This window comes from Podarcis filfolensis, assembly GCF_964270895.1.
Source record: "Podarcis filfolensis genome assembly, chromosome: 7".
Lineage (NCBI taxonomy): Eukaryota > Metazoa > Chordata > Lepidosauria > Squamata > Lacertidae > Podarcis > Podarcis filfolensis.
In genome coordinates, this window is record NC_139603.1 from 2,707,713 (window position 1) to 2,735,144 (window position 27,432).

At 42.8% G+C, this 27,432-nt stretch overlaps 1 protein-coding gene across 4 annotated transcripts in view; it reads right to left on the reverse strand.

Annotated features, from left to right (window-relative positions):
• Positions 1-20,354, reverse strand: part of RIN2 (Ras and Rab interactor 2) — a 70,743-nt gene extending 50,389 nt beyond the window's left edge. Inside the window, exons 1-2 of one of the 4 annotated variants that reach the window (XR_014550914.1) lie at positions 18,925-19,288; positions 6,154-6,240 (exon numbers count right to left, since the gene is read on the reverse strand). Coding sequence is in view for 3 of the 4 variants with exons in the window: in XM_083624443.1 (XP_083480569.1) it covers positions 6,154-6,240; positions 18,925-19,374 (537 nt within the window). In the remaining variant the exon portion in view is untranslated. Of the gene's footprint in view, positions 1-6,153; positions 6,241-12,718; positions 12,807-18,924 lie in introns of those variants that run through there. The other 3 variants (XM_083624445.1, XM_083624443.1, XM_083624444.1) reach the window with 3 other exon arrangements.
• Positions 20,355-27,432: the final 7,078 nt, after the last annotated feature.

A 27,432-nucleotide genomic window follows, 5' to 3' on the forward strand; every position in this document is an offset into this window, starting at 1 on the left:
TTCCTGAGTATAGGATGGCTCCCTTAATTATTCACTTATGTGAGATGGGAAGGGAGTTTGCTACACCCTCCATATGAAGGGAAAAGACAGCTCTTTCGACATTCTACCAAATTAATGTGAAATACTACTGAAGCAAAGTTATTTGTTTTGCCGGAAAAAAACAGTATCTGATTTCCTGCCAGAACAGAGGTTGCCTCACACTGGAAAGGCCAAACTGATTCCACCGTTCAGTCCCAGCTAGGAACATCTAGTGAAATGAGTTGCATCAATAAATAGATCAGAGTTTCTAAGAACCAAACCAGGCCAGACCCTTCCTTTGCCAGTTGTTATCTATTTTTAGATAACAAGTGGCAACAACAACAACAACAACAACAACAGGTTTTATTGTTAACATTTTTGGAAAACTATTACCAAAAATCAAAGGGGGGATGGAGAGCTTTTAAGCTGTGCCACCAACACTGCTGCTCCTTTTCTGTAACAACCACATGGTGTGTGCAACTGTGTGAAGTGAAATTCCAATGCATGAGCTGCTGCTTAAGTGGCAGCTATGAACTATCAGGACACAACTGCAGAATTGTGCAGGTGTTCCAGCTGCAGGAGACTCAACAACACAAGCAGGCACATTGTGCGCACATTGGAATTTCACTGCGGACAACCGTGCCCAACACACAGCTGTTGCAGAAAGACACAACAATGTCAGGGACGAGGTTAAAAGCACAGGCCTGCTCCCCTGTCAACGCAGCAAGGCCCTAAGCATGAGTAAGGAATGAATTAGCCTTTATTTTAAAAGTTTATTTGAGGTCTTGGTTGATGGTAACCAAAGGGTACTTTTCTATCCATGTTTCTATTTCTCTTTGTTGTTTGTTTAGTCGTGTCCGACTCTTCGTGACCCCATGGACCAGAGCATGCCAGGCACTCCTGTCTTCCACTCTTTCTCTTAGCCGGGTCAAATACTATAGTTCACCAACACCTAGAAGGCCACAGGTTCCCTACCTCTACTGTAAACAAAGGTGCATTCTAGTATTTCTCCCTATATACACAAAAATGTCAGGCTGTCATCACGTAGCCCTCATTGGAGAATTTGTAGCGCTGCATGAGACCACCCTGAGTTTGCATGGTCAGGGCATGGGAACAAAAGAGAAGGCAGGTTTTAAAATTGTGGTTTTAAACAACAGCAGAAGGTTGAATAAAACAAAGATGGAAATATATAGACAAGCTGTGAATGGTTGGGAAGTAACACGAGTAGGAGTGGCATCCCCTGGTTTTTTATATAAAGAATACAAAGTAATTTGCAACATTTAACAGACTTGAAATCTGCTGGTCCACCTCTAGAAAAAATTACCGTAATTCCACACTATGATGTTCCAATGTCTATATTCTCAGTGGTACATTGGTTAAAATACAAGAGATCCATGTATTAAACAAAACCATAATTCTCTTTCACTAAAAATCCTGGCAATTCATTTGACGGTTCATAACTCTTAAGCTCTTGGGTGGGAACCCAGAGCAGATTTGGGATGCGGGTGGCGCTGTGGGTTAAACCACAGAGCCTAGGACTTGCAGATCAGAAGGTTGGCGGTTCGAATCCCCGCGACGGGGTGAGCTCCTGTTGCTCGGTCCCTGCTCCTGCCAACCTAGCAGTTCGAAAGCACCTCAAAGTGCAAGTAGATAAATAGGTACCGCTCTGGTGGGAAGGTAAACAGCGTTTCCATGCGCTGCTCTGGTTCGCCAAAAGCGGCTTAGTCATGCTGGCCACATGATCCGGAAGCTGTACGCCAGCTCTCTCAGCCAATGAAGCGAGATGAGCACCGCAGCCCCAGAGTCGGTCACGACTGGACCTAATGGTCAGGGGTTCCTTTACCTTTACTTTACCTCTTAAGCACATGCAGGAATTAAACGGTATTCTGAAGCAGAAGCAGCAGATTTTGACAAAATATAGTAGTAATAATATAGTAGTAATTTACACAGAACACTAACATTGTACCAGTAATAAAGCCTGGATTATATGTTATTTTGTTGAAAAAACCCTCTCCATTTGTACTTTCACAATACAGCAATCCTTCTGATCTATTACACCACTTCTGCTACTCTGGTTCCTTTGAAAGCTGAACAGGTTTGTTCACAATGGCACATTTGGTGAATATGGGATGGTGCTCACTTTCTGGGATCAAGGGCACAATTTCACTTCTGAGGGATTTCTGTCTAAAACTTCAAACCATTATAGAAGGAATGAGGATGGTTGGAATGTTATGGAAGGTAGGACACAAACCCCACGTCAATTTCTAGCGTCTTCTGAGACTCTTAGAAAGTGGCTTTCAGTCTAACCTAGCAAGGCACAACTTACACAGGCAGGGAACCCTGAAGACAATGCCTGTTCACTACATCTGCGAAGTTGTGGCCTGGGCTAGTGTGGTTTTGCTGGAGCTTCTAGTGCTCATGTGACCCCTGCTGGACACAAAAGCACACTGTGCTGCAATTTAGCATCACCACTTGATAAAGGCAACAATTTAGCTATACCGGCCTCAAAATGTCTGTTGTTATCATAGTCAGAACACAGGTTCATGTGAGAAGTGAAAGATATTATGTTACAGAAACCCCTGGGGTGCACAGGGGTTCCCATAGATTCACAGTAAATGGAGCCAGGCAGCCCACCATACAGAGACAATTTACTCCCACTGGGAAGTTGCCCCCAGTGCAGTAATTTATTTTATTTTTACCACAGCAGTGAATGGTAATCACTCAGCTAAAAGTACTCAGGGTGTACTTATACTGCTGGAATAGAATAACTTGCCCCCTGCAAGTCTCTGGGGGTGATGGACAGTGTTGCTGTCGCTATACTCCACATTGCAGATTGCTGAGTGTGAGGCAAAGCCTGTATCTTTCAATAGGAGCAACTGAGAATTGAGCAGCCAGCCACATACAATCTGGCTTTTGTTTAGGTATGATGGAATCTTGGGCTCTTTAAAGAGCGTATCTTTCACAGTTCTGTCCACCAGAGGGATCCACACCACAAGCTCTAAACATGGATGATACAAGCAGTATTTCATTCTGAGCAAACTCCAACTTCACACAGCAGTGCAGAAATGAATGCTATATAAAACATAACTTTAATATTTTCCTTCTATCTCCTCTGCTTGTGCATTCACCACCAATCAGAAGTCCACTATGCAGGCATCTGACACACCTCTTTTCAGTAAAAAGGTAAAGGTAAAGGACCCCTGACAGTTAAGTTCAGTTGCAAACGACTCTGGGGTTGCGGTGCTCATCTCGCTTTAAAGGCTGAGGGAGCCGACGTTTATCCGCAGACAGTTTTTCCAGGTCATGTGGCCAGCATGACTAAGCCGCTTCTGGCGAAACCAGAGCAGTGCATGGAAACGCCGTTTACCTTCCCACTGCAGCAGTACCTATTTATCTACATGCACTGGCGTGCTTTCGAACTGCTAGGTTGGCAGGAGCTGGGGCTGAGCAATGGGAGCTCACCCCGTCACAGGGATTTGAACCGCCAACCTTCCGATCGTCAAGCCCTAGCCATGGGTAGGCAAACTAAGGCCCAGGGGCCAGATCTGGCCCAATCACCTTCTCAATCCAGCCCGTGGACGGTCCGGGAATCAGTGTGTTTTTACATGAGTAGAATGTGTGCTTTTATTTAAAATGCATCTCTGGGTTATTTGTGGGGCATAGGAATTCATTCATTCCGCCCCCCCCCCAAATATAGTCTGGCCCCTCACAAGGTCTGTGGGACAGTGGACCGGGCCCCTGCTGAAAAGGTTTGCTGACAAAAAGTTTGCTCTGTGGTAGCACATACAAAACATTCCACTGCAAATACAGTCATTAAGAGTGGAACCACACATTGTTCTCCTACGACATTACAAAGCATACTGTACAGTGGTACCTCTGGATACGAATGGGATCCGTTCCGGAGCCCCGTTCGCATCTAGAAACAAACGTAACTAGCAACGGCATGTCTGTGCATGCGCGCGTCGCTTTACGCCGCTTCTGCGCATGCGTGTGACGTCATTTTGAGAGTCTGCGCATGCGCAAGCAGCAAAACCTGGAAGTAATGCACTCCTTTACTTCTGGGTTGCTGCGGAGTGCAACTCGAACGCGCTCAACCCGAAGCGCATTCAACCCGAGGTATGACTGCATTTCCATTTATCCAAATAATAATGGCTTCCCCCTTTTTCTTTTCACAGTGAGCAGACAAGGTGAAAACACGAGAACTGATTCAAGGTGAATCCAAATACAGGTAGCTTCAAATGCTCTGTGGGAAACAGTAAATTGATAAGGCAATGACAGAAAAAGGAGTGCCAGACTCCACAACTGGGTGATACCTTTATTGGGACCAACCCAAAAGTCACACAAGCATGGGGCATGGTGTTACACAAAGAAGGGGGCGAGAACAAACAAAGTTCAAAAATTAGACTGATGTTACAGAATGAGATCAGCAAAATCATTCCCTATCAAGTGATCCAACTTTTTTACCTCGTGTCATTCAATTTTCTTAATATTTTGCATACTTGTTAAATGATCAAAAGTAAGTTTACATCTAAATTTTTATTTTTTTATCTCATCCCATTTGTGAGTTATGAGGGTTTGAATTTTGTTTTAAAAATTACAAATTTGGCCTTACCAGACTACGCAAAAACCTTAAAAGCTCAGGCCAGGATTGAGATACATCAAAACTAAAAACGCCAATCTCTTCAGAACTTCATGGGCTTTAATATGGTATGTCTTATGGACTTACTTTAAATTTTAAATTTAAGTTACAAAATTGAAGTTTTTTAAAAAGTGATTAAAAGATTTATAATGATTAAAAATTTCAAAAAAAATGGTATTGGTTATTTAATATTTCTAAGAGCTACCTGCAAAATTTCATCTTGGGATTTCAATGGGATCACATTATTTATATTGTACAGACATGTCTTCCTTATTGGGTTCTATTTAGGATAAATGGGTCTTCTTGGAGTAAAATATAACAGAATAAACAAGACTGCAAACTATAATAACATTTGCTGCAAGCATTTCTTTAGAAAGTTATTCAGTTCAAAGGTATCTGAAAAGCGAGTCAGGCTTTTCTTTAAAAAATGTGTTCCAAAGCAGAGTGATAGCATGCTGTTGCATGACAGAAATAATGCTTTGAAAGAATTCTTGTTAGTACTTCATTTCATGAGCATTACAACTAAATGCATTTGTTGCAAATGAGCATTTGTTGCAATGTTCATAACTTTTCCCCCCTGGGTGGGTGGGGTGGGGGGGCTACCACATACTCTTAAAAATTTTAATGGGCCTGATATTCTGCTCCATGACATCTCTGTTGAAACAGAGCACCCCTACAGTACAGCCTTGCCCATTTTATGCCCCTGTTGAGAGTGGGACAATGACAGGAAGCTGGCCCAGATATAGCCTGGAAACATCATTGTTTTACAGTCTGCTTCCACCCACACCCTCACTCCCACCCCTGGATGTCTGGACAGCTCAGCGCCACTTGCCAAGCACAGAAACTGGCTTCAATTTCTACAGAACGATTCCATAGCTGAAGTGCATTTGAAGCAAAAGTTTTCAGTTTCATTATTTTAAGTGGTAAACTGTTGAAGTCATCTTCCTCAGAATAAATCATGCCACTGCTGGCTGTTCATATACAGTCTCAAAGTAAAATGACAAATGCCCGAAATCAAGGAAGTTTTCAGCAGAAACTGAAAGCTCTCCAGCAATCTATTAATCATCCTTGAGCTTTAAATGTCAGCTTTCGTGTGTACATGCCTGCATTCTAAACTAATAGTTGCTGAGACCAGTGTGTATTTGCCTATATAAAAACCACAGAATTATTTAACAGACACTGGAATATCTAGATTCTAGCTAAATTGAAAATAGCAGCATGTTTACAAATGAGCACATAGCTGGATCTCTTATCAAATGGCCACAGCGTCAGATTCAAATACAGCACATAGCATTGTTTATTCTATTCTGTTAAGATTACAAAAGTCTAGAACTGCAGAAATACAAATTTCAATGGTTCAAAAGCCAGGTTTTCTTATTGTAGCTTTGTCTAAATACTGAGGTTGGAAAGCAATTAGCAGTTAACAGATAAGTACCTTACAAGTCAAAGAAAAAAATGTCTCCCTACTCAAAATAAAGTAACAACTTTTCAGTTACCTTAAAAAAACTTCCTCTCTCGTCAAGACCCTGCGCTTCCATGGCCAAAGTTGACATTTTCTCCGGGAAAGCTTCACCGAACTCCTCCTAGAAGCAGAGACATATTTAATGGTTAGTCCAGTCAGTAGGAAATTCCTTTCTAAGCCACAGGAACAGTCACAACAGTTTTGCCAAGATCTTTTCCCGTCAACAACACAGTGCCATTTATTTCCTACCAGAGCCTTTAATATTATCATTTTGGTCTATTATTTCCTGTAGATTGCACTTTAAAGACAGTGCTGCTGGCATTTTCCCCTCTTCATACATCCCACAAGTTGCTTATGGTGATTTTAACCAACTTATTATGATTATTATTTTAACTGCAATGGCATAAATGGCTTTGTTTGTTTGACCTCAGTCAAAAGTGCACATTGAGCAAATAGTAGCCCCCCCCCTAATCCTCCATAGAAGATTAGGGGCCACAGGTGGCGCTGTGGTCTAAACTACCAAGCCTTTTGGACTTGCCAATCAGAAGGTCGGTGGTTCAAATCCGCATGATAGGGTGAGCTCCCGTTGTTCTGTCCCAGCTCCTGCCAACCTAGCAGTTTGAAAGTATACCAGCACGAGTAGATAAATAGGTACTGCTGCAGAAGGAAGCTATACAGCATTTCTCTGTGCTCTGGCTTCTGTCACAGTGTTCCGTTGTGCCAGAAGCGGTTTAGCCATGCTGGCCACATGACAAACGTCAGCTCCCTCAGCCTGAAGCGAGATTAGCGTCATACCCCATAGTCCAATTTGACTGGACTTAACCGTCCAGGGGTCCTTTACCTTTTACCTTTACCATATAAGATTATAAGATTACAGATCTAACGTTAAGAGAGACTGCTGCAGGATGGGGACACAAAGTTATTTGAGGAGTTACATTTATATACTACCTTTATCTTCCATGGACCTCAAAGTGGTGTACCTGGTTCTCCTCCTCCCCATTTTGTGCTCACAACAACCCTGTGAGGTAGGTTAGGCTAAGAGATGGTGACTGGGCCAAGGTCGCCCAGGGAGCTTCATGGCTGAGTGGGGATCATGTTGTAAAACGCCCTGTGATCTTCAGGTGAAGGGCAATATATATATATATTTAATAAATAATAATAATGATAAATAATAGATCGGGCCAATAGCCCATCTATTCCAGCACCCAAATCTCACAATGGCCAACCAGATGCTTGTGGGAAACCAGCAAGCAGGATCTGAGCACAAGAGCATTCTTCCCCTCCCGTGACTTCCAGCACTTGGCATTCAGAAGCCTTACTGCCCCAACTGTGGAGACAGAGCATGGCCATCATGGCTCCATGAATTTCCTCCATGAATTTGTCCAACTCTCTTTTAAAGCCATCTACGTTGGTGGCCATCACTGCCTCCTGTGGGAGAGTGCCGTAGTTTAATTGTGTGCTGCATGAAAGGGCCAAAGGGCCATTTGTTCAAGCAAGGTACAACAACAGAACACACATATTATCTCATTTTCTGGGCCAAGACTCAGTACTCAGCCACTAAAGCTTGGGGCTTCAGAACATGTACGGAGTGTTTCTGTTTCAATTATTGCGTCAGTCACAGCCATCATCCACAAATCAAGGTCACAGAGCCAAGACACAGACTATAGTGACACACTCAACCCTCACTTTTTCTGCCAGTTTAAAAAGCGACATGTGGATGGTCATGCCATGATGAATAAGAATAATAGATCTGGAATAAGAATAATAGATCTCAAAATATCATTTAATCCAACCCATCAATGCATGAAAAACCCTACCATTACAACATTCCCGACAGGTGGCCTTGCAAGCAGATGGTCGGTGGTTCGAATCCGCATAACAGGGTGAGCTCCCGTTGTTTTGTCCCAGCTCCTGCCAACCCAGCAGTTTGAAAGCATACCAGCATGTCCAGGCAGGGCTAGCAGAGGCTCCTGCCTGAATACTGGAGAGCTGCTGCCGGTCAGTGTAGGCCAGGGGTCAGCAAACTATTTCAGCAGGGGGCCGGTCCACTGTCCCTCAGACATGTTCCAAAATAGGGCTGTAGTGACTTTTAAGGACTGGTCCTCAACTAAATGGACTCTATCAAACAAAAACAACTTCTTGAGGGTTGGTCTGATTGTGCACCATTTCTCTGAAATCTCAGGTCTTTGCCATCAGTGTCTATTTTGTATGGTTTTATTTTTAAAAATTTGTATACTGCCCTTTATCCAAAGATCTCAGGGCGATTCACAACATAAAAGTATGAAATAAAACCGTGAAATGAATAATAAAAACAAAAGCAAAATGAAACTATAACAGCAATTGCTGTTTTGTGCTTTTAACTATCTTCAGTATCCATTGACTTGAGACTGTTGTTTTGAAGGTGATTAATAAATCAATGATATTATTATGATTATCATTACTTTTCATGATCTGGATACTTCTGTTGACCCAACTGAGAAGTTTGTTTAGCTGCCACATTACACTGCTGAAACGGGCTGCATTGATTGTCTACTAAAACCCTTTTCAGCATGTACTGCTGTTGTCAAGCAAGGTGTTGCGCATTGTGTGTTTGTGCATTTACCTAAATTTACCTAAACAAAACTCTTTACATTTATAACCACTGAGTTGCTCTACTTCTTTGTCTGTATGCCAATGTCTGGCAATGATCACTACAAGCTATACGTGAGCCACACCTGGATGTAACTTTCATAGTTATAGGTAACATAGTTCGGCAATTCTAGTGAGATTTTTTTTATAAAAAAGTTATATTCATTTTAAACACAAAATGCACAAAACACAAACAATAAACGCAAACAAATCCATACCCTCCAACATTTCTCCGATAAAAATAGGGATGTCCCATTCTATAATGATAGTTTTACTATTTATACCCCACAAATTGATTACTTGTTTACTTTCGAAATAATATTCCCGTGATGCAGCTTCCACAATTACACCCTAATATATTTTTACTGAATTTGCAATTTACAAATTACTATCATTTTATGGACTCTAGATGGTTGGGATATGTACTTCAAAATGCAGCAGTGGGAGTCATATTTTAAAATGGTTAAAACTGAAATTAAACAAGATGGTAATGCTGTTAAGGAGTGGCTATAGTACCGTTAGGAGCTTTAGAGTACCTCCAAGATCCAGAACTGCTTCTTAAAAGGAAGGTTGGCGTTTATACCAAGAGTGCCTTTTTCCTAATCTTAATAATTAGGCTGCTGCTTCTACATGTGCCAGTATTTCCCATGCTGATTTATGGTTCTGAACACTTTCCTGGTAGAACAAAAACTTTCTCCCAATATAAATGTACTGGTCTATTAAAATTTTAATATTTTATATATATCTAGCCCACAAATTTGAGGGTTGTTTAAAATAGCACATCTTTATCTAGGCCTTGGCAAACTTCCCTTCTTTTGACATTATTTCCTTTTCCACAGTCGGCTGAGAGCCTAGTTCATGGAGTCCACTGATACAGTGACACACAGGATTACATTGACATTCAGGAGCCAAAATACAGGAACTGTCTATGGTGCCAGTACTTGACAGATCTCTTAATTCAAATGTTGCATTGTTAGTCCAGCTGTAACTGCAAACAAAGTACGGGATTTGAAGAAGGAGGAGGGAGGGGGGAGTCCCAACTTCCGTAAACCGTCAGAAAGAGATTCTGTTCATTCTTACAGGGTGAAAGAGAACAGGACGTACAGACTCGCTACAGGCAAAGTACAACACAGAGAAACAGAGCACAAATTTGATGTTTTCATGGGTTTATCTGTACGTTTACTCCTTCATTTGATAAATGGAGTACATCAGCTCCTGGTCAAAAACCATGGTACTTAAGGCCTCTTTGATAGGCCTTTCACCATCTTTTCTTACCCACCTGGGATATGATTCTGCCCTCAAAACTGTGATTTTAGTGCCTTTAGTGATTTACGATATCGCTCGCCTGTGACCTGTGGCCCATCGGTGTCAGGAATCTAATACCTACAGGGTTTTTTATCTCCCTACCTTAAAAATTTGACCGAATCTAACTACTGTTTGTTTCCTAAAGCCAGATTAAATGTTTTCCATTCTGAAGTGCTGAGAAGATTCGCTGGTGTCACATACCAAGACAGGCTGTGCCCATTCTCCCAAGATATTTTATTGCATTGTAATCTGTATAAACAGGTTAGAAAGCATCTAATCAATCCAATACTAACGAAACAACCTAAAATTAATGACTTATTTTATGTCACGGTTCTCCATGAGGATAAGTTTAATACTATTACATTGGCTGCAGCAAAATTCCTCTCGGAGGCAGTGAGAATCAGAAATCAATATTTACAGGCTAAAGCTCCTCTGTTGGCTAGTAAGGCTGATCTTACACCTTAATAACGGTTGATATTTACTATTGTTGTACTGTGCTGTAAACCACTGAGCCTTGGGCTTGCCAATTGGAAGGTCGGCGATTCGAATCCCCATGACAGGGTGAGCTCCTGTTGTTCGGTCCCTGCTCCTGCTAACCTAGCAGTTCAAAAGCATGTCAAAGTGCAAGTAGATAAATAGGTACCACTCCAGCAGGAAGGTAAACGGCGTTTCCATGCGCTGCTCTGATTTCGCCGGAAACGGCTTAGTTATGCTGGCCATGTGACCCGGAAAAACTGTCTGCGGACAAATGTCGGCTCCCTTGGCCAGTAAAGCGAGATGAGGGCTAGAACCCCAGAGTCATTCGTGACTGGACTTAACTGTCAGGGGTCCTTTACCTTTACTGTCCATTTTGGGTCTACGGACTCAATAAAGCTGTCTGTGAATTATAAAAGGCAAGCGTTTCTAACCTAACAGGTAGGAAGATAGTATTTGTTTAAATCTATAGATTATAACAAAGCATAAAAGTTAAAATTTTTATCAAAACAGATATAAAGTAAAAACACAGTAATAGAAATGAATTAAAGCGAGTGCTTGAAGTGGGGTGGGATGTTTTTCCACTTGCAGATATCTTTGACTGCTTCTTTTCAAGTAGTCAAAGGGTGCCTCCACGCTGTCACTATTTTGCAGGAGGAATTAAAGTGCTCTTATCATTCTAGCACAACAAAGCCACTTTATAAAAAATGGACTTTTGTGGCTTGGAAAGTAACAGGGAAATACTTTGAAAAATAGGATGAATAAATGATCAGCAGGAAGATGTATAAACACCCCATAAGCAAATTAGGATAAATGCAAGACAAATATCCATTGTCATATTAACCACCCCATGAACAAATCAGGACAAATGCTCATCAAGACTAGATATAATATAACCTACAAATAAGATTTGTCTAAGCAATTCAGGATGCTTGTTCAACAAAGAGGAAACCAAAACTGACTCTGGCCTAACCATCCCACTTTCACTTTTCTCCAGTTTTGGGACCACCCTACTTCCTGTTTTGCCTATTTCAGGCACTGATTAAAGTCAATTAAAAAGGCAAATTGGCTCAAATTTAATGGGGTGGAAGTATGGAGAGTTCCAGTCCCTTCCCCATCCCAGTGTCCAACAACAAAGAGCAACCAAGATGAAAACGATCTCATAAAACATCAGTTGTCTGATCATCGCAGTTAGAAATTCTATGTGGATTTCCAGATATTGCTTTTATTCAGTTTGACTTCAGTGAGCTGTGTATTCAAATAGTTACAGGATCTGCCCTTTAAATAGTTCAGCAATGTGAACAAAGAAATTGAAAGTCTGCTCATTGTACAAACAAAAATAAGTGAGGGGCCCTCAATCATGTGATCACCATGGAGAAAGCCACCTGTGAGCACCTTTTATAGACAAGCCTAACCACCTCCAACTCAGGACACGATCTTACAAACTATTCAGATTGCTAATACAGTAGTGTAGTCTGCAAAGCAGTGTGACTTTAAACTTTACTCCAGTTTTATTGTTTACAGATTCCTAACCCCTTCTTCCAGTTCTAAATATTTCTAAAAATGTAATTTAACAATTGTGTGTGTGTGTGTGTGTGTGTGTGTGTGTGTGTATGTGTATCTATCTCACTACCAAGATGCACATTCAACTACAGTCATTTTAAGATTGTACATTACTCTCAAAAGCAGCCCTAACAAGGCTTGGATTGCATTTTGAGATCTGCCCTAGTGCAATTATTTGGCTCTCTCTCTCTCTTTGCCCCTTATCTAACATGGCAAGTGCCAGGTGTTTTTCATTAACAGAGTAGACCTAAGCAGGAAAAAGTAGATGAGAAAACTTCAAGGCAGAGTGCAAAGGTGCTGAACCTGGGGATAGCAGAAGTCATGAAAGATAAAACATTATCAACATAAATACCAGAGGATCAACTTTCACTCTCTAGGAATCTGCGTCTAAAGAAAAAGATGAGGAAGAGGGAACATTTGAGATTTCACTGCTTTGAAAGTACTGTATTTCACACAGGATTGGTATTTAACCAGAGGTTCACAAATTATGGCTTAGCATAATAATCACTCACCCCCCTTCCCAAACCCTCTGCACATGCCTCAGAACTTGAGAGAGGTGGGGCCTTCTCATACCATACTGCGCTTTGAAACCACACCACCGAAGCACAATGTAAGAAACCACAGCTTACCTTCCACAACTGGAAGAAGAGGAATGCACATAGCGCACTGGGCTTTGGATGTTGCAGAAACACTTCTGGCTTTGAAAAGTTCTGCAGAGCAACCTAAAAAATTCATTGAGTGGCATTCATTTAACTGAGAGTAGACCTACTAAAACTTAATAAAATTAATAGACTTAACTTAGCCATACTGATTAACTTCAATGGGTCTACTCTGTAAAACATAGCTGACTACCATTCAGTGTCAGTTTTGGAAGAGTAGAAGGAAAGTGGTTTCACATGTTGCACTGAATACAGGCACTCCAAAATTCAGTCCATTTTTGAAAGGTTATGGGCATCAAGCCAGGCCACATGAAAGACTCTCCTTCCACCACAGGACCCAATGGCAGTCTCGATCATTGGATATTTGTGTTTCCCTGTGAGGGTTCTTCTTCAGAGACACCAGCCATTTCAGCACAAGGCCAATGGGAAAAGCTGGACTATGTCACTTAACTGGGAGCAAAGGAGGACAGTGGGGAAAGGGGCCCTTACGATCTGATCACTCAATCATGCAAATATATTTGACATACAGTAAGCCCTCAATTTACGTTGGGGTAAAACTGTCGAAGCCTCTCTGCACGCTTTTTGAATAACAGTCTGTAAATATCAAATAAGGCAGTGTCAGCAATCAAGATCACTGGTTTAATACAAACTTGTGGGCCAGTGTTGATTCCTATGACTGCAACATCCTTACCAGTGCGTCTAATTACTGCAGAGTAATTCTGTAAAAATTACAACCAATGACTCATTTTTCATTTTCATATATAGTTAACATGTTCTATATCATCTTAAAGGTAATTAAACTTTGGAAATGATACTAGTGTGAAAGAACCTTGGAAAATGACTTTAATGAGTCTGAATTCCAGTTATTACTAACAGCATGTTGTGTATGGCTCAGCTCATCAAGACTTCTGACACTCACACACACACAAGTTTGCATGAAGTCCGTGGTGTTCATTTCTATGAGCAAAGCAAACAAATTTACTTTCACATACTATGTAAGAACTCCTGATGGGTTTAGTAATTTTCTGCAATGAAAAGACACTTGCTCAAGACTGGATTGCTTTCTACTCTTTTCCAAAACTTGACGTAGCTTATGAACAAACTGCTACTCCGTGGACCCGCTGCATATTTTCTCTCTCACACATAATCTGTGACAAAGTCCAAACTGGCACACTTGTCCTTTGCTGAAAGCTTAACCAGTTACAGAACAGTGGTGCTTGTGCACTCTCCAAATCTTAAAAGGATCACAAAGTTCTTGGAAGAGAGCCAGCCCATCCAAAATTTTCGGACCATTGTTTGGAATTTGGGTCAGTAACAGGGCTATAAAAGAAAAGCAAAAACCTACAGCTGTCTAGAAAGTTTATGCTGTCTTCTGTGAACTGGGAATATTTTTCTTCCCATTCAAGAAACAGCCTCTCTTTCTGGACAGATCAGACAAAACTGGAGTGTAAGAAGAGACATGACATTACTAGCAGACTAAGTGTGGTTTTCCTACTTTTAACCTACTTCTAAAAGTCACAGAATCACAGAATTGTAGAGTTGGTGTTTAACTGAATGTTTTCAGATTTTTAGTTCTGACTGAGTGAATGCAACCAGTAATTCAGTAAGTTCACTAGCAGAACCATATTTTTCTAAGGTAGAAAACAAATTATTTTAAATCTCATATATAAAAATGCCACTTGAACCAGTCAATACTCTAAAACAAGTGCCTTTCTAACTCTGCTTTGGGGGGGGTATTGAGTTCTTGAAAAGTTTTCCAAGTGTTCCTCAATAACTAACTCTATAATGGATCTGTAAAGGAGAAGCTTCTCAGAAAGACGGATTGCCTGTAACCTCCCTTGCAAAGTGCATCAGCAGAGAAATGCTGAAGATGTTCTACGGCAGTGGTGTCCAAACTTTTTTCAAAGAGGGCCAGATTTGATGAAGTGAAGGGCCGTGAGGGCCGACCAAAGTTGCTGAGCTCTCTTTAGGATTGACGTTGTTGAGGTTTTTTTTGGACTGAAATTTTTAGGATTTTACCCAAGGAAATAAACTGCCACTGGGGCTGGATTAAACCGACTGGCAGGCCGGATTAGGCCCCTGAAACGGATCTTGCACATGCCTGTTCTATGGAGTACGTTGATACTTGTGAATCATGTGCATGCCCACAATCCCCTGCAATGGCAACTGCACAAAGATTCCTTTGCAGGTAAATTCTTGTGGGAAAGCTTGATAACATATTCATAAGAGGAGCCTCAGACTCATGAAAATGACTGAGTCATTTTCTGTGGGGGGAAAAACATGTCTTATGGCTGTCTCATGCTTTTGTATGAGTTCTCAATATTTCCCTGTCTACAGAGGGTAAGCCTGCCACCACTTCATATTATTTTGTTATAGCAGCCTCTCACATTGTGTCACTATGCCGTGGAAAACTGCAGAAAGGTTGTGTCAATACAATCAAGTTATTCTTAGGTTTCAAAACCGTATTTTAAACTGTTTGACCCTCATACATTTGAAGAGAATCCATGGAGTATTAGGGGAGGGGTAGTACAGTTTGTCCACCTTTAGTTCTCACGCTGCACTCAGCTCTCACCTGTGGCTCCTAGAAGCTATCAGCATTCCAGGAAATGGATTTGACTGACCAGCTAAACCAGTGAGGGTAACCAATGGGTCTCAAACCCTCAGGGAGTTAGGAACTTCCCCTGCATGCGATGACAGGCTCCGGTGGATTGAGTGGACGAGACCAATAGTGGGTTCATCGGTTAAGAAGGTGGCTTCTGCATACGCTATAGAGGGAAATGAGGAGCAGGTGGGGCTTGTCAACATGGGAAGCCCATCTAGAAGAAGGAAAACTCTGATCCTAAGCTGCCACTGCCTTGTGGGATTTCTTCAGGAAAAGAAAAGGCTAAGGAATAAACTCTACACAAATCCAGAGTGGAGTCCCCAAAACAGTTGGATGGCTCCTCTTTCCAACAACTCCTGCAGCCAAACATTTTGCTCTGCTTCACTTTGGACCACACTAGCAAGGCCGAGGGGATGTCTTGATGTATGGGCAGCCCAGGACTTCCATTTACATACTGCCCAGGCTTGTGCCCCCGGGAGGTCACTCCATTGTCTCTCAAGGCAGATGGAGAACAACAACAACAATCACCATGTTAATGCAACTGCTCTAAAAAACTAGACCAGTTCAAATTTTCATTTACCAATTTGACATTGTGGAAATACACAGGTGAAGAATAGATTTACAAGAAAAGCAACAGAAAAAGAAGAGTGAAACAGCCTGGCTTTCTGGTAAACACTGAGAGCCACTGTCACCCAGAAAAATTCTCTTATGGGACTCTGTGGTGAAAACCCTATTAAAATGCTGCACTGGGAGTTAGCAGAGCTGCATCGATTCAATTTTTCACTAAATGAGCCTTCCTCAAATGTTTTGAAATGTAATGCCCACCAGTCCCATCTAGTACAGCCTAGATAGCTGAGAGCTGTCATCTGAAACACCTAGAGAGTACCAGATTCAGGAAGGTTGCACTAGGTATGCCAATAGGATAGTGGTGGTATGTGATTCTAGTCTTCCTCTCTCTCCAGTCCTCCCGATGGGGAAACAACTCTTGCATGTCTCTTCCACATGTCATGGTCTTACCATGTGCCATGTTCACATGCCACTTTCAACTGTCCCAGGGTCTGCATGGCACTTCAAAAGACCACTGGAGAAACATTAAACATTGCTGCTTATCACACAGATGTCCCATATAGAGATGGATTTTGAGTAGCAGCCACACATGGGCCTTCCAAATAAATACGGTAATAAATTAAAAAACCCATTGGTAAGACAGAAACAAAACAAAAACTTTGCTATGTTATGCACATTCTGTACCATGTAATCAGAGTACTTTCAACAATTGTTTTATTGCATTTTGCCCCCATGTTAGATAAACACTAATAAAGTTACAGACAGGTAGCCGTGTTGGTCTGCCATAGTCAAAACAAAAAAAAAAATTTCCTTCCAGTAGCACCTTAAAGACCAACTAAGTTAGTTCTTGGTATGAGCTTTCGTGTGCATGCACACTTCTTAGAAGTGTGCATGCACACGAAAGCTCATACCAAGAACTAACTTAGTTGGTCTTTAAGGTGCTACTGGAAGGAAAAATTTTTTTTTGTTTTGACTAATAAAGTTATTACTCATACAGACGTACCTTGGAAGTCGAACGGAATCCATTCCGGAAGTCCGCTTGACTTCCAAAACGTTCGACTTCCAAGGCCTTGATCAAAAATCCTGCAGAAAATGTTTGGTCCAAAGTCTAATATCAGCAAATAATCATTTTTATGTTGACAGAACAAAAATTCATTTTTAGGCTTCTTTAGCTCTTTCTATGCTGATTTTTCCGAAAAGGACTACCACAACACCCCCCCCCCCCCGCTTTTTTCCACCTTCAATACATCCTTCATTTACAATTACAAACAAATGTGAAATTTGCATTTATTATTACAGCTAGTTCAAATATTTAACATTGGTTCTAATGCATACATACAAATATTTCTTTACCTGTGCATGCACACCTTTAAAAAAAAGATCCAGGAAGTGTGCAGGAACAAGTTAGCAGCTGGGAAGAGCAATTCAAATCCTGATCCACTGTGCTGGATGAGATTAGGATGGGATGGAGTTGTTCCTCCACCCACCCAGCCATGCCCAGCTCTGCCACTGGAAAGCCACACCAGCAAAGAATGTCCCAACATGCCCACTAAATCTGCTGGAAAATACCACCAGAATTATCCCTGCCTGAAATGGGGTATTTTGGAGGCAGCACTGTATCAGCACAGGATTTGCTGGATCCCAAGCTGGCCCTGCTTCTGCCATCATGTGATGGCAATGGGCCTGATCCAAGTCTCTTTGCTGCACCAGCCTGGGAGCAAAGAGGTCATTTGACCACTACCACCCTTCTTCCCTTGTTCCCACAAGTGGAGGGGCTGAAGACAGGGTGGTGCTTGCGCCATCAAGCCCTGCCTCTGCTGGCCAGCGACTTGGTCTTCAGTCTTCATTTTCATGTTTCACAATGGGAAAAATGAAGTCTTCTGCTTTAGGGAGGGGACAATAACTATTCTGTTTGCTTGTTTGTTTTTAATTCTTAATACCAAAGTATTGTGCAAGTGTGGTGTTTACCTGACCAAGGCTTGCACAAGAGGAATAAAAAGATCTTACATAAGACCTTTGAATTAATTCTTTATTTTATTTAAAGCCCAATTTCAGTTTCACTTACTCACTCGTTTATTTACATACCCCACCTTTTCCTCTGAGGAACAGCTACAGAGGCCCATAGTCACCCAATGAGCTCCATAGTAAGTGGAGATTTGAACCCTGGTCTCCGAGCATCTAGTCCACACTCCAATCACTCCACCACACTGGATCTACTGGAGATCTTGAGGAAACAGCTCCTCTTGATTAGATTGCTTCAGCTCAAGCGGGTCTTTAGCTATTGGTGGACATGGGCACCTTCATTACCAACTGTGCTGCTCCATCAGCAAAATGGCTGGGAATGGAAGCAAGTGTGGCTTTGGAGGCCACTCACTGAAACGCTCCACAAGTGACAAACTGCCCACCAAGAAAAAATGTGCTAAGGAGCAGTGGGCAGACGTGGAACGGGTTACAGTATTCGTTACTTTTCAGGTTTTCCACAGTAATGTTTCCAGATTAAATGTTAAGCATTGCAGGCGTTTTGATGACAAGCTGTGGAAGCTGCAAAAAACTTGCCTGCACGAAGGAGCAGCTCCGAACTTCTGTCTGGATGCGCCCCGTGCTTCAGAACATGGGTGCAACTCCCTGGGGTGCCAGCACCCGCCAAATTCCCCGGGAAGGGGTCGGATTCCCACAAATTTTGGAGCCAGGGCCAAGGCGGCCCTCCTGCTCCATCCCATGCACCGGACGGAGGTCGGGCTTGTGAAGTTTTGGCTGTCTGAAGGGAAAGCGGCTGAGGCGCAACTGGGAGGCGGGCAAAGCGCAACAACCCCCCCGCTTGGCCCGAGGCCCCGGGGACTCGCAAGGCAGGTGCAAGAGCCCAGGTGAAGTCCGAGCGGCACTCGGAGGAGCACAGCCCCCTCCCCTCAAAACACTTCGGGATGCGACCCCTTTCTTTCCCCGAAGGCAAAACGTCCCCGCGACCAGAGCGACCTCCCCCCCCCCCCGACGCGGCTCGGCTCCTGACCTCTCCAGGCGGGCTTTGTCCGGCGGGGTCTCTCGGGGCGAGCGGCTCCCCAACAGGCGCGCCAGGCGAGCCGACTCCGGGCGGGGGGCGGCAGGGGCCGCGTCGGAGAGGAAGAGGAAGTCGCTCCTGGACGAGGCCGGGAGCAACAGGCGGGAGCGAGCGAGCGAGCGAGGGAGGGAGGGAGGGAGGGAGGAGGAGGCGGGCGAGAGAGAGAGAGAGAGGCGGCCGGGCCGGCGCTTCAGGAATGGGGGGCGGGCGGGCGGGCGGGCGGGGGCTGCAGGTGCCCGGCTGCGGCGAGGGGGGGCTCCGCACAACGCCAGAACAGTGTGCCTCTGAGGACGTCCAGAGCGCTTTCCCCTCCCTCGCATCTGGGGCAGAGTTTGGCGAGGGCGGGGAGGGTTCGGGGGTCAGGTTTAGCCGGGCGACCTCGCAAGGCGTGCCTCTGAGCATGCCCAGAGGGCTTTTCCTTCGCCAGATCTAGTTGTACGCGGACAGAAGTGCTCGCAGAGCTGAGGAATCAGTGCGAAGCCCGGCGCTCCTTCCCTCTGGCTCCCTTTAAAGAGCCTGCCTGCCTGCCTGCCTGCCTGCCTGCCTGCCTGCCTTCTCTCTCTCTCTCTCTCTCTCTCTCTCTCTCTCTCTTTCTTTCTTTCTTTCTTTCTTTCTTTCTTTCTTTCTTTCTTTCTTTCTTTCTTTCTTTCTTTCTTTCTTTGCAATTGACTCCCCGCTCCCTTCCCAGGACGGCGGAAAATGTGAAGCGTGCAAGGGGGAGAGGCGCGAGGCTTCCCGCTCCGCCAGCCCCGGAGCTGGAGCAGAGAAGGCGGCTCCGCCAGCTGCCATCCAAACATTCCGCGGCGGAAGTTTTGCCGGGCTGCGTGACTGCCGTCCAAGTTCTGGAAAACACTGCAGAAAGAAGAAAAGGCATGAAGGATTGGGATGTTCATTACGCTGTCTCTTAGCTCTACTTGGCACCTCCGCATAGGCCCGGCTTTAAGTTAAATCAGGCTCAGAATATGGATTTGTTTTATGTATGTACTTGTGCTCCCCTTTAATATTTACATTTATTTAAAGCTGCTAACCGTAATTATTGACAACACAATAATTGTGAAGCTTTTATCAACTTGTGACACACATTTTTTAAAGCCCATAAAGTAAGTCCCACTAAATCCAGTGGAGACCTTTCTCAGTAAGTACAGTAAGTCCACAACTTGTGTGCAATTATATTTCAGTGCATGGAAAAGAAGAAGAAGAAGAAGAAGAGGCAGAAAGGAGGCAGGGTTCAAGGAAAAATGACTTTGGTAATCCCACCTGCCACTAAACCCAATGGGTTTTGACTATATGCGATTTTGGCTTTAGGTGCAGTCCCTGGAACATAAGCCCCAAGTAGGTTGTGGGCCTACTATATGCCTAAGATGTGGCTAGAAAACTCAACAAGCACCAGGTATGGTACCAGGCAGAGGGCCTTCTTGGTGGTAGCACCTTGGAGACCAACTGTTTGTTCTGGGTATAAGCTTTTCTTCAGGTATCTGAAGAAGTGTGCATGCACACAACAGCTTATACCCAGAACAAACTTGGCTGGTCTCTAAGGTGCAACTGGACAGTTTTTATTTTTTTTAATTTATTTCATCCAAGTAGTTTATAAAGACGTTGAACAGGCACAGAACCCTGTGGCACAGAACTGACAGGGCAAGAAAGTACAAGAACAAGAGAATTTTTTGTTGTTTAGTCATTCAGTCGTGTCCGCCTCTTGGTGACCCAATGGACCAGAGCACGCCAGGCACTCCTGTCTTCCACTGCCTCCCGCAGTTTGGTAAATCTCATGCTTGTAGCTTTGAGAACACTATCCAACCTTCTCGTCCTCTGTCGTCCCCTTTTCCTTGTGCCCTCCATCTTTCCCAACATAAGGGTCTTTTCCAGGGAGTCTTCTCTTCTCATGAGGTGGCCAAAGTCTTGGAACCTCAGCTTCAGGATCTGTCCTTCCAGTGAGCACTCAGGGTTGATTTCCTTAAGAATGGAGAGGTTTGATCTTGCAGTCCATTGGACTCCTAAGAGCATAATGGACTCCAGCAGCATAATTCAGAAGCATCAATTCTTCGGCGATCAGCCTTCTTTATGGTCAGAGAATAGCTTTTTAAAATTCTGAAGCCAGATTCTCTTGTCTAATAAAATCCTTCTGCAAAATGACTGTTAGTGGTGTCAGTAGTTTTCTTTGAGGTTGTGTATTCCTAAGCACATGTATTATTAGCAGGTTTCAATTAATGCTCCAAGATGCTGCTTTACCTTCCTGAAGATATCACAAGAAATCACCTTTTAGGAAAGCAGTATGTCGCTGATGGGCTAACTTCATTTGCTTTGTTAAGGACTGTTGCATTGATACAGATACATACATATGCATACTTTGCTCTCCTTTATAGATTTGGCTTGTATATCAGAAGGATGTTCTTCCTTTTTCCTCTGAATGCTAACTTTGTCTCTCTTTTAGCAGCTGGAAGGGAAGTGGGACTGAAGGCTTAACCTTCTGAAAGGAATGACTGCCAGTTGCTTTAGCAGTAGCCAAAAGGAAATGTATTCATAGTTTCCCCAGTGGTTTGTTAGGAACATTTCCTTCATGCCATATTTATAGGATACATTTGGGGCCTGGCTCCTGCCAATACAAATTTCTTTTCAGCCACATAGCTTATTGGGTAACCTTGGGCTAGTAATTCTCTCCCAGCCTAACCTCCTTAATGGTTGTTTTTTAATCCTGTGTGTTTGTTTATTTATTACAGAAGTTTATTCTGCCCCATCTTTCTATAATGGGCACTCAAGGTGGCTTAAAACAGGCTGAAAGCAATAAATATAACAATGAAATAATAAATGGCAGCAGTTGAAAATATTTATATGGGAGACCAAATCAATTAAATGAATTGCCCCTGAAAGAGCTGAGTTCCAAGAACAATGAAGAAGGTGGTGCCCTCTTTCCTGACCACCCCATCACCCCTCGGATGATCAGGGGCTCTGGAGTGGAATGGCGTGTAGGAAGGGGAAACTCTGTGTTCTTCCCTAATTTACTTGGCGGGAGGGTAGAATAAAAACCTAATAAACCTCTCCAATAAGAAGCAATAATTACAAGTTGCCTTGTAGGTTTGTGGTACATACTTATTTTTAAAAATGATATCACATTTTCTTAAATATAATCCATTGTAACAAAACAAAACTAAGGAGAAGAATGGAGGGTACATAAAGGCTGTGCAGATACTGTACAAGTATATCTTCCCCTTCGTTCTAAATAACTTGTTCCTTGGACCACAGAGGTGTTGTGTCTTGTGCAGACTCCATCTTGAAAGTGTCCAAATATTTCCCTAGGATGAGGTAAAGGATTTGGAGCATGAAAGATGCTAGTGAGTTCTCTCTTGAGTATCTTCTGCTTGTGCAAAGTAAATGCTCAAAAGTGCTCCCGGCCAGTAACACAGCCCCTCCAAGTGTCCCTATTTTCCAGGGACAGTCCTGGTTTCCGATCTGATCCCAGAATGTCCCGCTTTTTCTTAGGACAACCCTATTTTCATTGGATAAATGTTGGAGGGCATGGTACCCAACAAGCTCCCAGGAAGAGATTTGGGAGTGAATTAGGCAGTATCAGAACGGGAGGCAGGTCTGACTGATTTTAAGATAGAACAGTAGTTCATTTTGTGCCACCTAGAATACCAGAAACTCGATTATTAGAGAGTGTTACCCTTCTTGTATTCTGCAGGAATTTCAGAAGGTTGTTAAATTAGGAATAGTCAACTGAGGCCCTTATTTGGCTCCTGTAGCCCTGGTTTTAAGGAATTTCTTACGCAACCTAACAGTGTAATCCTATGCATGTTTACTCAGATATAAGTCCCACTTAGCTAGATGGGACTCACCCAGAGTTGTGTTTTTAGGAATCCAGTTTAACCCACCCGCAGTGTTGATGTCTGCGATGGGGTTAGGATGGTATGTAGTTTCCTATCTGCTGGCCTCTTGTCAACAGAAAGGAACAATGCCAGTTGGGTGGGCTCAGCTGCAGCAGAGGTCCTGGGCTTGCCCAGGTGTGCTGAAAGCTACCCTTGCCAGTTCTAGCAGTAGGAAGCAAATAGGAATCAGAGGCAGAGCAGCTTTGGATCCCTGGAACCCCCACGGGCCTCAGCTACACCAGCATGGAGCTGGCCTGGTGAAAAAAGTAAGAGAGCCGCCACCCCCTTTGGCCCTGGACTGGTACAAGTCGCCAGGGTGGATTTTGTTGCCCCCTGGCTCCAGATGGGATCACTCAGTTAGTTTCTCTTGCACAAGCTGAGACGCAGGCAAAGCACCTTCTCCCCAGTGTCAACAGCAGCAGACATTTTAACATAATTCTATCATGAGATATTGATTCCCCTAAAGGGAAATAGGAAAAGCAAATTGTGGATTTGGAATTTTCCAAAGCGGTAAAGCATGGTTTATTCAAAGTGGTGGTTGTTGGGCAGGGACGAGATAAAATAACTAGTGGCTGTGGATCCAAATAAACAAATACATAACTCAGTTAAAGCACCGAGTGCTTAGTTGAGCTTATGTAGGTGTAAGTCAATGGGCACAGAGTCAGTGCTTTTGGGGACTCCAGCCTTTGCTCAATTCAAAATTTGGGTCCTGTTATTTTCTCAGAAGGAAACTAAAAAAAAATTATTCTCCTGCTTTATAATTTTCTGAAATATTACATACAATATTACTTCTTAAGCATCTCATTATGGAATATGAAGTTGATGGTCAAATGTGAACCATTTTGTTTGCCCGCACTGTTAAATTGGAAAGCAGAGAAAAATATTTATATTCACAAATGCTGTATTATTGTATTCAGATACATCATAAAACGCAAATGACAGAACACTGAAAGCAATTCATATTTCTTTTGTATGTTCAGATACAGTAATGCTGTCATTGTTTAAAGTTATAAGACTTTTTAAAACACAGGTACAAACTTTTGACTTCATGTTGTCAGCAAACAGAAAAATGCATGCTCTCATTTCTTAGGTTTTTTTCTTTTTAATTTCACAAGCAAGTGGATGTACAGCAACGCAGACTAGAAACGCTCTACAACAAACTTTAAAAAGAAACATACAAAAGAAGCCCCAGAACTCATAAATACTAGTCTAAGTATGACAAAATTATTTCAACTTATTTTAAAAAAATATTAAATATTTATGTGTGCCTCTAACAGTGAAACATTTCAAAACTTTTTTTAAGGAAAGGGTATAATGAATAAAATGTTTATTATTACAAACCTCTGATTTACTTCAGCTAGGAAGTCCCAGCTGTTAATAAGTTAACAGTTAACTAACTATCTTACATTCTAAGTGCACTGTCATGTTTACACTTTATTTCATCTACAATATTCCTGATAGCATGAAACCAACACCGAGTCATCCATTGATCTGTAAAAAGCTAACACAATAAGAGTTGCTTGATTTCAGAGATGCTCCCGTCTGTCGTATTTATTGCTGTGCTTCTGGAAGCCTCAAAGCAAGGTCCAAACCATATCAGGGCACAAGTATTCACCATTTAAATAGCTTTTAAATGTAGCATTTTCATTTAACTATTTTTACAATGTAACAAAGAGGTTAAGAAGTGCATTCATAAAACTAGGCCTGTACAACTTGTAATCCATGAAGGCGAACATGTCCCACCAGGGGCTTTATAAAATGTGTTTGTTTTGGCGGGCTGCCTGGGACTGCAAAAACATGTGTTGGGCTTGATGTGCAGGCCTGGTGGATTTGTCTGGCCACAGAAGCAAGAGTATATATTTCCAAAGTGCTTATCCTCTCCACCCTGTTAGGACTGAATTTTGAGAGGAATTCCACCCTATATTTAGAAACCTGGTGCAACTCCAGAGCCCACTGCATCTGTGAGAGGACTCATTGAGTGGGAGGGGCTCCAGGGACCTCAGTGCGCCCTTCAGGCCTTTGGAACTCTCACCTCAAAGTGCCAAGCTCACGGCGGAAGAATTTCGAATGAGGGGAGCTTGGGTAGTCACTCACATTGCAAGAGGAGTGTTATGTCTGAGAATTCTTCTCCATACGTGTGCCTGTAAATACCTCTGCCTCAATGGAGCTCCAGCACAAAATAGATCAGGGAAGAGGAACGTGGCCCTCCAAGTATTATTGAATGCCAACTACCGTAAGTCCCAACCAGCATTGCCAATGGTCAGGGACAATGGAAGTTGTTGTCCAACAACAGCTTGAGGTCTTCAGGTTCCCCATCCCTGGAAAATATGAAATAGCTTTCAGGCATCCAGTATTTTTCAGTACTGGTGGAAATAATCCAGCAAAACATGCTTTCTATTTTGAGAACATAAGAACTGATCTGCTGTATAAGATCAAGGTCCATCTAGTCTAAAATTCCATTCTGAGCATTAGCCAGCCAGATGCTCTGTACATGCATTCAGCTCATGGGTCATGTTGATGGACTTATCCTCCACAAATCTGTCTAATCCACTTTTAAAACCATGTATGCTAATGGCCATCACGCACAGTGTGACAGGGAATTCATTTTGTGGAATGGAAATGGAAAGTGAAACCATACATAATACAATCTTAGCATGTCAGATGTAAGACCCACTGAGCTCAGTGGGACTTATTCCCTAGTAAGCGTGCTCAAGATTCACTTGAATAGCTTTGGGAAGCACTAAAAGCAACAATTATTAGCAACATAATTCTAACTTTGTTGTGAACCACCCTGAGATCTTTGAATGAAGGGTGGTATACTACTACTACAACTAATAATAATAATAATAATAATAATAATAATAATAATAATAATATTTTGCTCATGAAACTCAACCTTGTTGGGCCATGCTCATGTGCCAATATCTCTTTATATTGCTCTGTGACTAGATTTTCAAAATAGATGCAACTGCCATTTAAAAACTATTTATGTTGTCTTCCTAGGACAATTATTGTGTCCGTGCAAAATTGGCCACAATCCATGGTGAGGTTCTCCTGTCCAAGTCCCACACAAAAGAATGAGATCTGTGCAAGAACGCACAGTATTGTTCCAGTACAGCTCCCATTAATTTCCATTAAGCTTCTGCGGGAGAACTTACCAATGGAGTTTACATCTTATTTTTAATAATTTGCTCACCCCACCTCCCGCAATTGAATAAAAAACATAATTTACAACTGATGTGGATTACAAAATACTATAAAGAGCCAATATTACTTCAGAGAAAATCACTACAAAACTACAATTTATAGAACAGACAAATCGCTGACATCCATCACAAACCATCCTTTCAATAAATATGTTTAAACCATTCTCACTTGCTTTCCGCTTGTGTTGTGCAAAACATACATTTTTCTGTCCCTTTGATACATAAAAACTCATGCTGAAAAGCCCATTTGTATTCCGAAGCACAGAGGCACAAAACAGAAAGCTCCCCATCATGCTTGCTTACAGAACGTTCCTGGCTCTGCCCCTTCCATTGAAGTGAATGGAAAGTCATTACAAGGGTCAGGAATCTGCATACCAGGGACACAAGCGGGGTAGGGGGTAAATTCTTAATTTTCTCAATAGTTCAGCACTGCAGCACACAAGTATAGATGGTTATGGGATGGCACCAATGGGCAATGCAGGGGGAGGAGCATGGGAAACTTACACCCTTTTCTCTGTTGCTGTCCAGGCTGTTGTACAGAAGAGTTAGAGGGTGGCAAAGAACTCTCCTCAATGCCCTACTATTCTCTCCACTCCTAAGTGGAGAAGAGTGACTAGTGGGGTGCCACAGGGTTCTGTCTTGGGCCCGGTCTTATTCAACATCTTTATCAACGACTTGGATGATGGACTCAAGGGCATCCTGATCAAATTTGCAGATGACACCGAACTGGGAGGGGTGGCTAACACCCCAGAGGACAGGATCACACTTCGAAACGACCTTGACAGATTAGAGAACTGGGCAAAAACAAACAAGATGAATTTTAACAGGGAGAAATGTAAAGTATTGCACTTGGGCAAAAAAAATGAGAGGCACAAATACAAGATGGGTGACACCTGGCTTGAGAGCAGTACATGTGAAAAGGATCTAGGAGTCTTGGTTGACCACAAACTTGACATGAGCCAACAGTGTGACGCGGCAGCTAAAAAAGCCAATGCAATTCTGGGCTGCATCAATAGGAGTATAGCATCTAGATCAAGGGAAGTAATAGTGCCACTGTATTCTGCTCTGGTCAGACCTCACCTGGAGTACTGTGTCCAGTTCTGGGCACCACAGTTCAAGAAGGACACTGACAAACTGGAACGTGTCCAGAGGAGGGCAACCAAAATGGTCAAAGGCCTGGAAACGACGCCTTATGAGGAACGGCTAAGGGAGCTGGGCATGTTTAGCCTGGAGAAGAGGAGGTTAAGGGGTGATATGATAGCCATGTTCAAATATATAAAAGGATGTCACATAGAGGAGGGAGAAAGGTTGTTTCCTGCTGCTGAGAAGCGGACACGGAGCAATGGTTCCAAACTACAAGAAAGAAGATTCCACCTAAACATTAGGAAGAA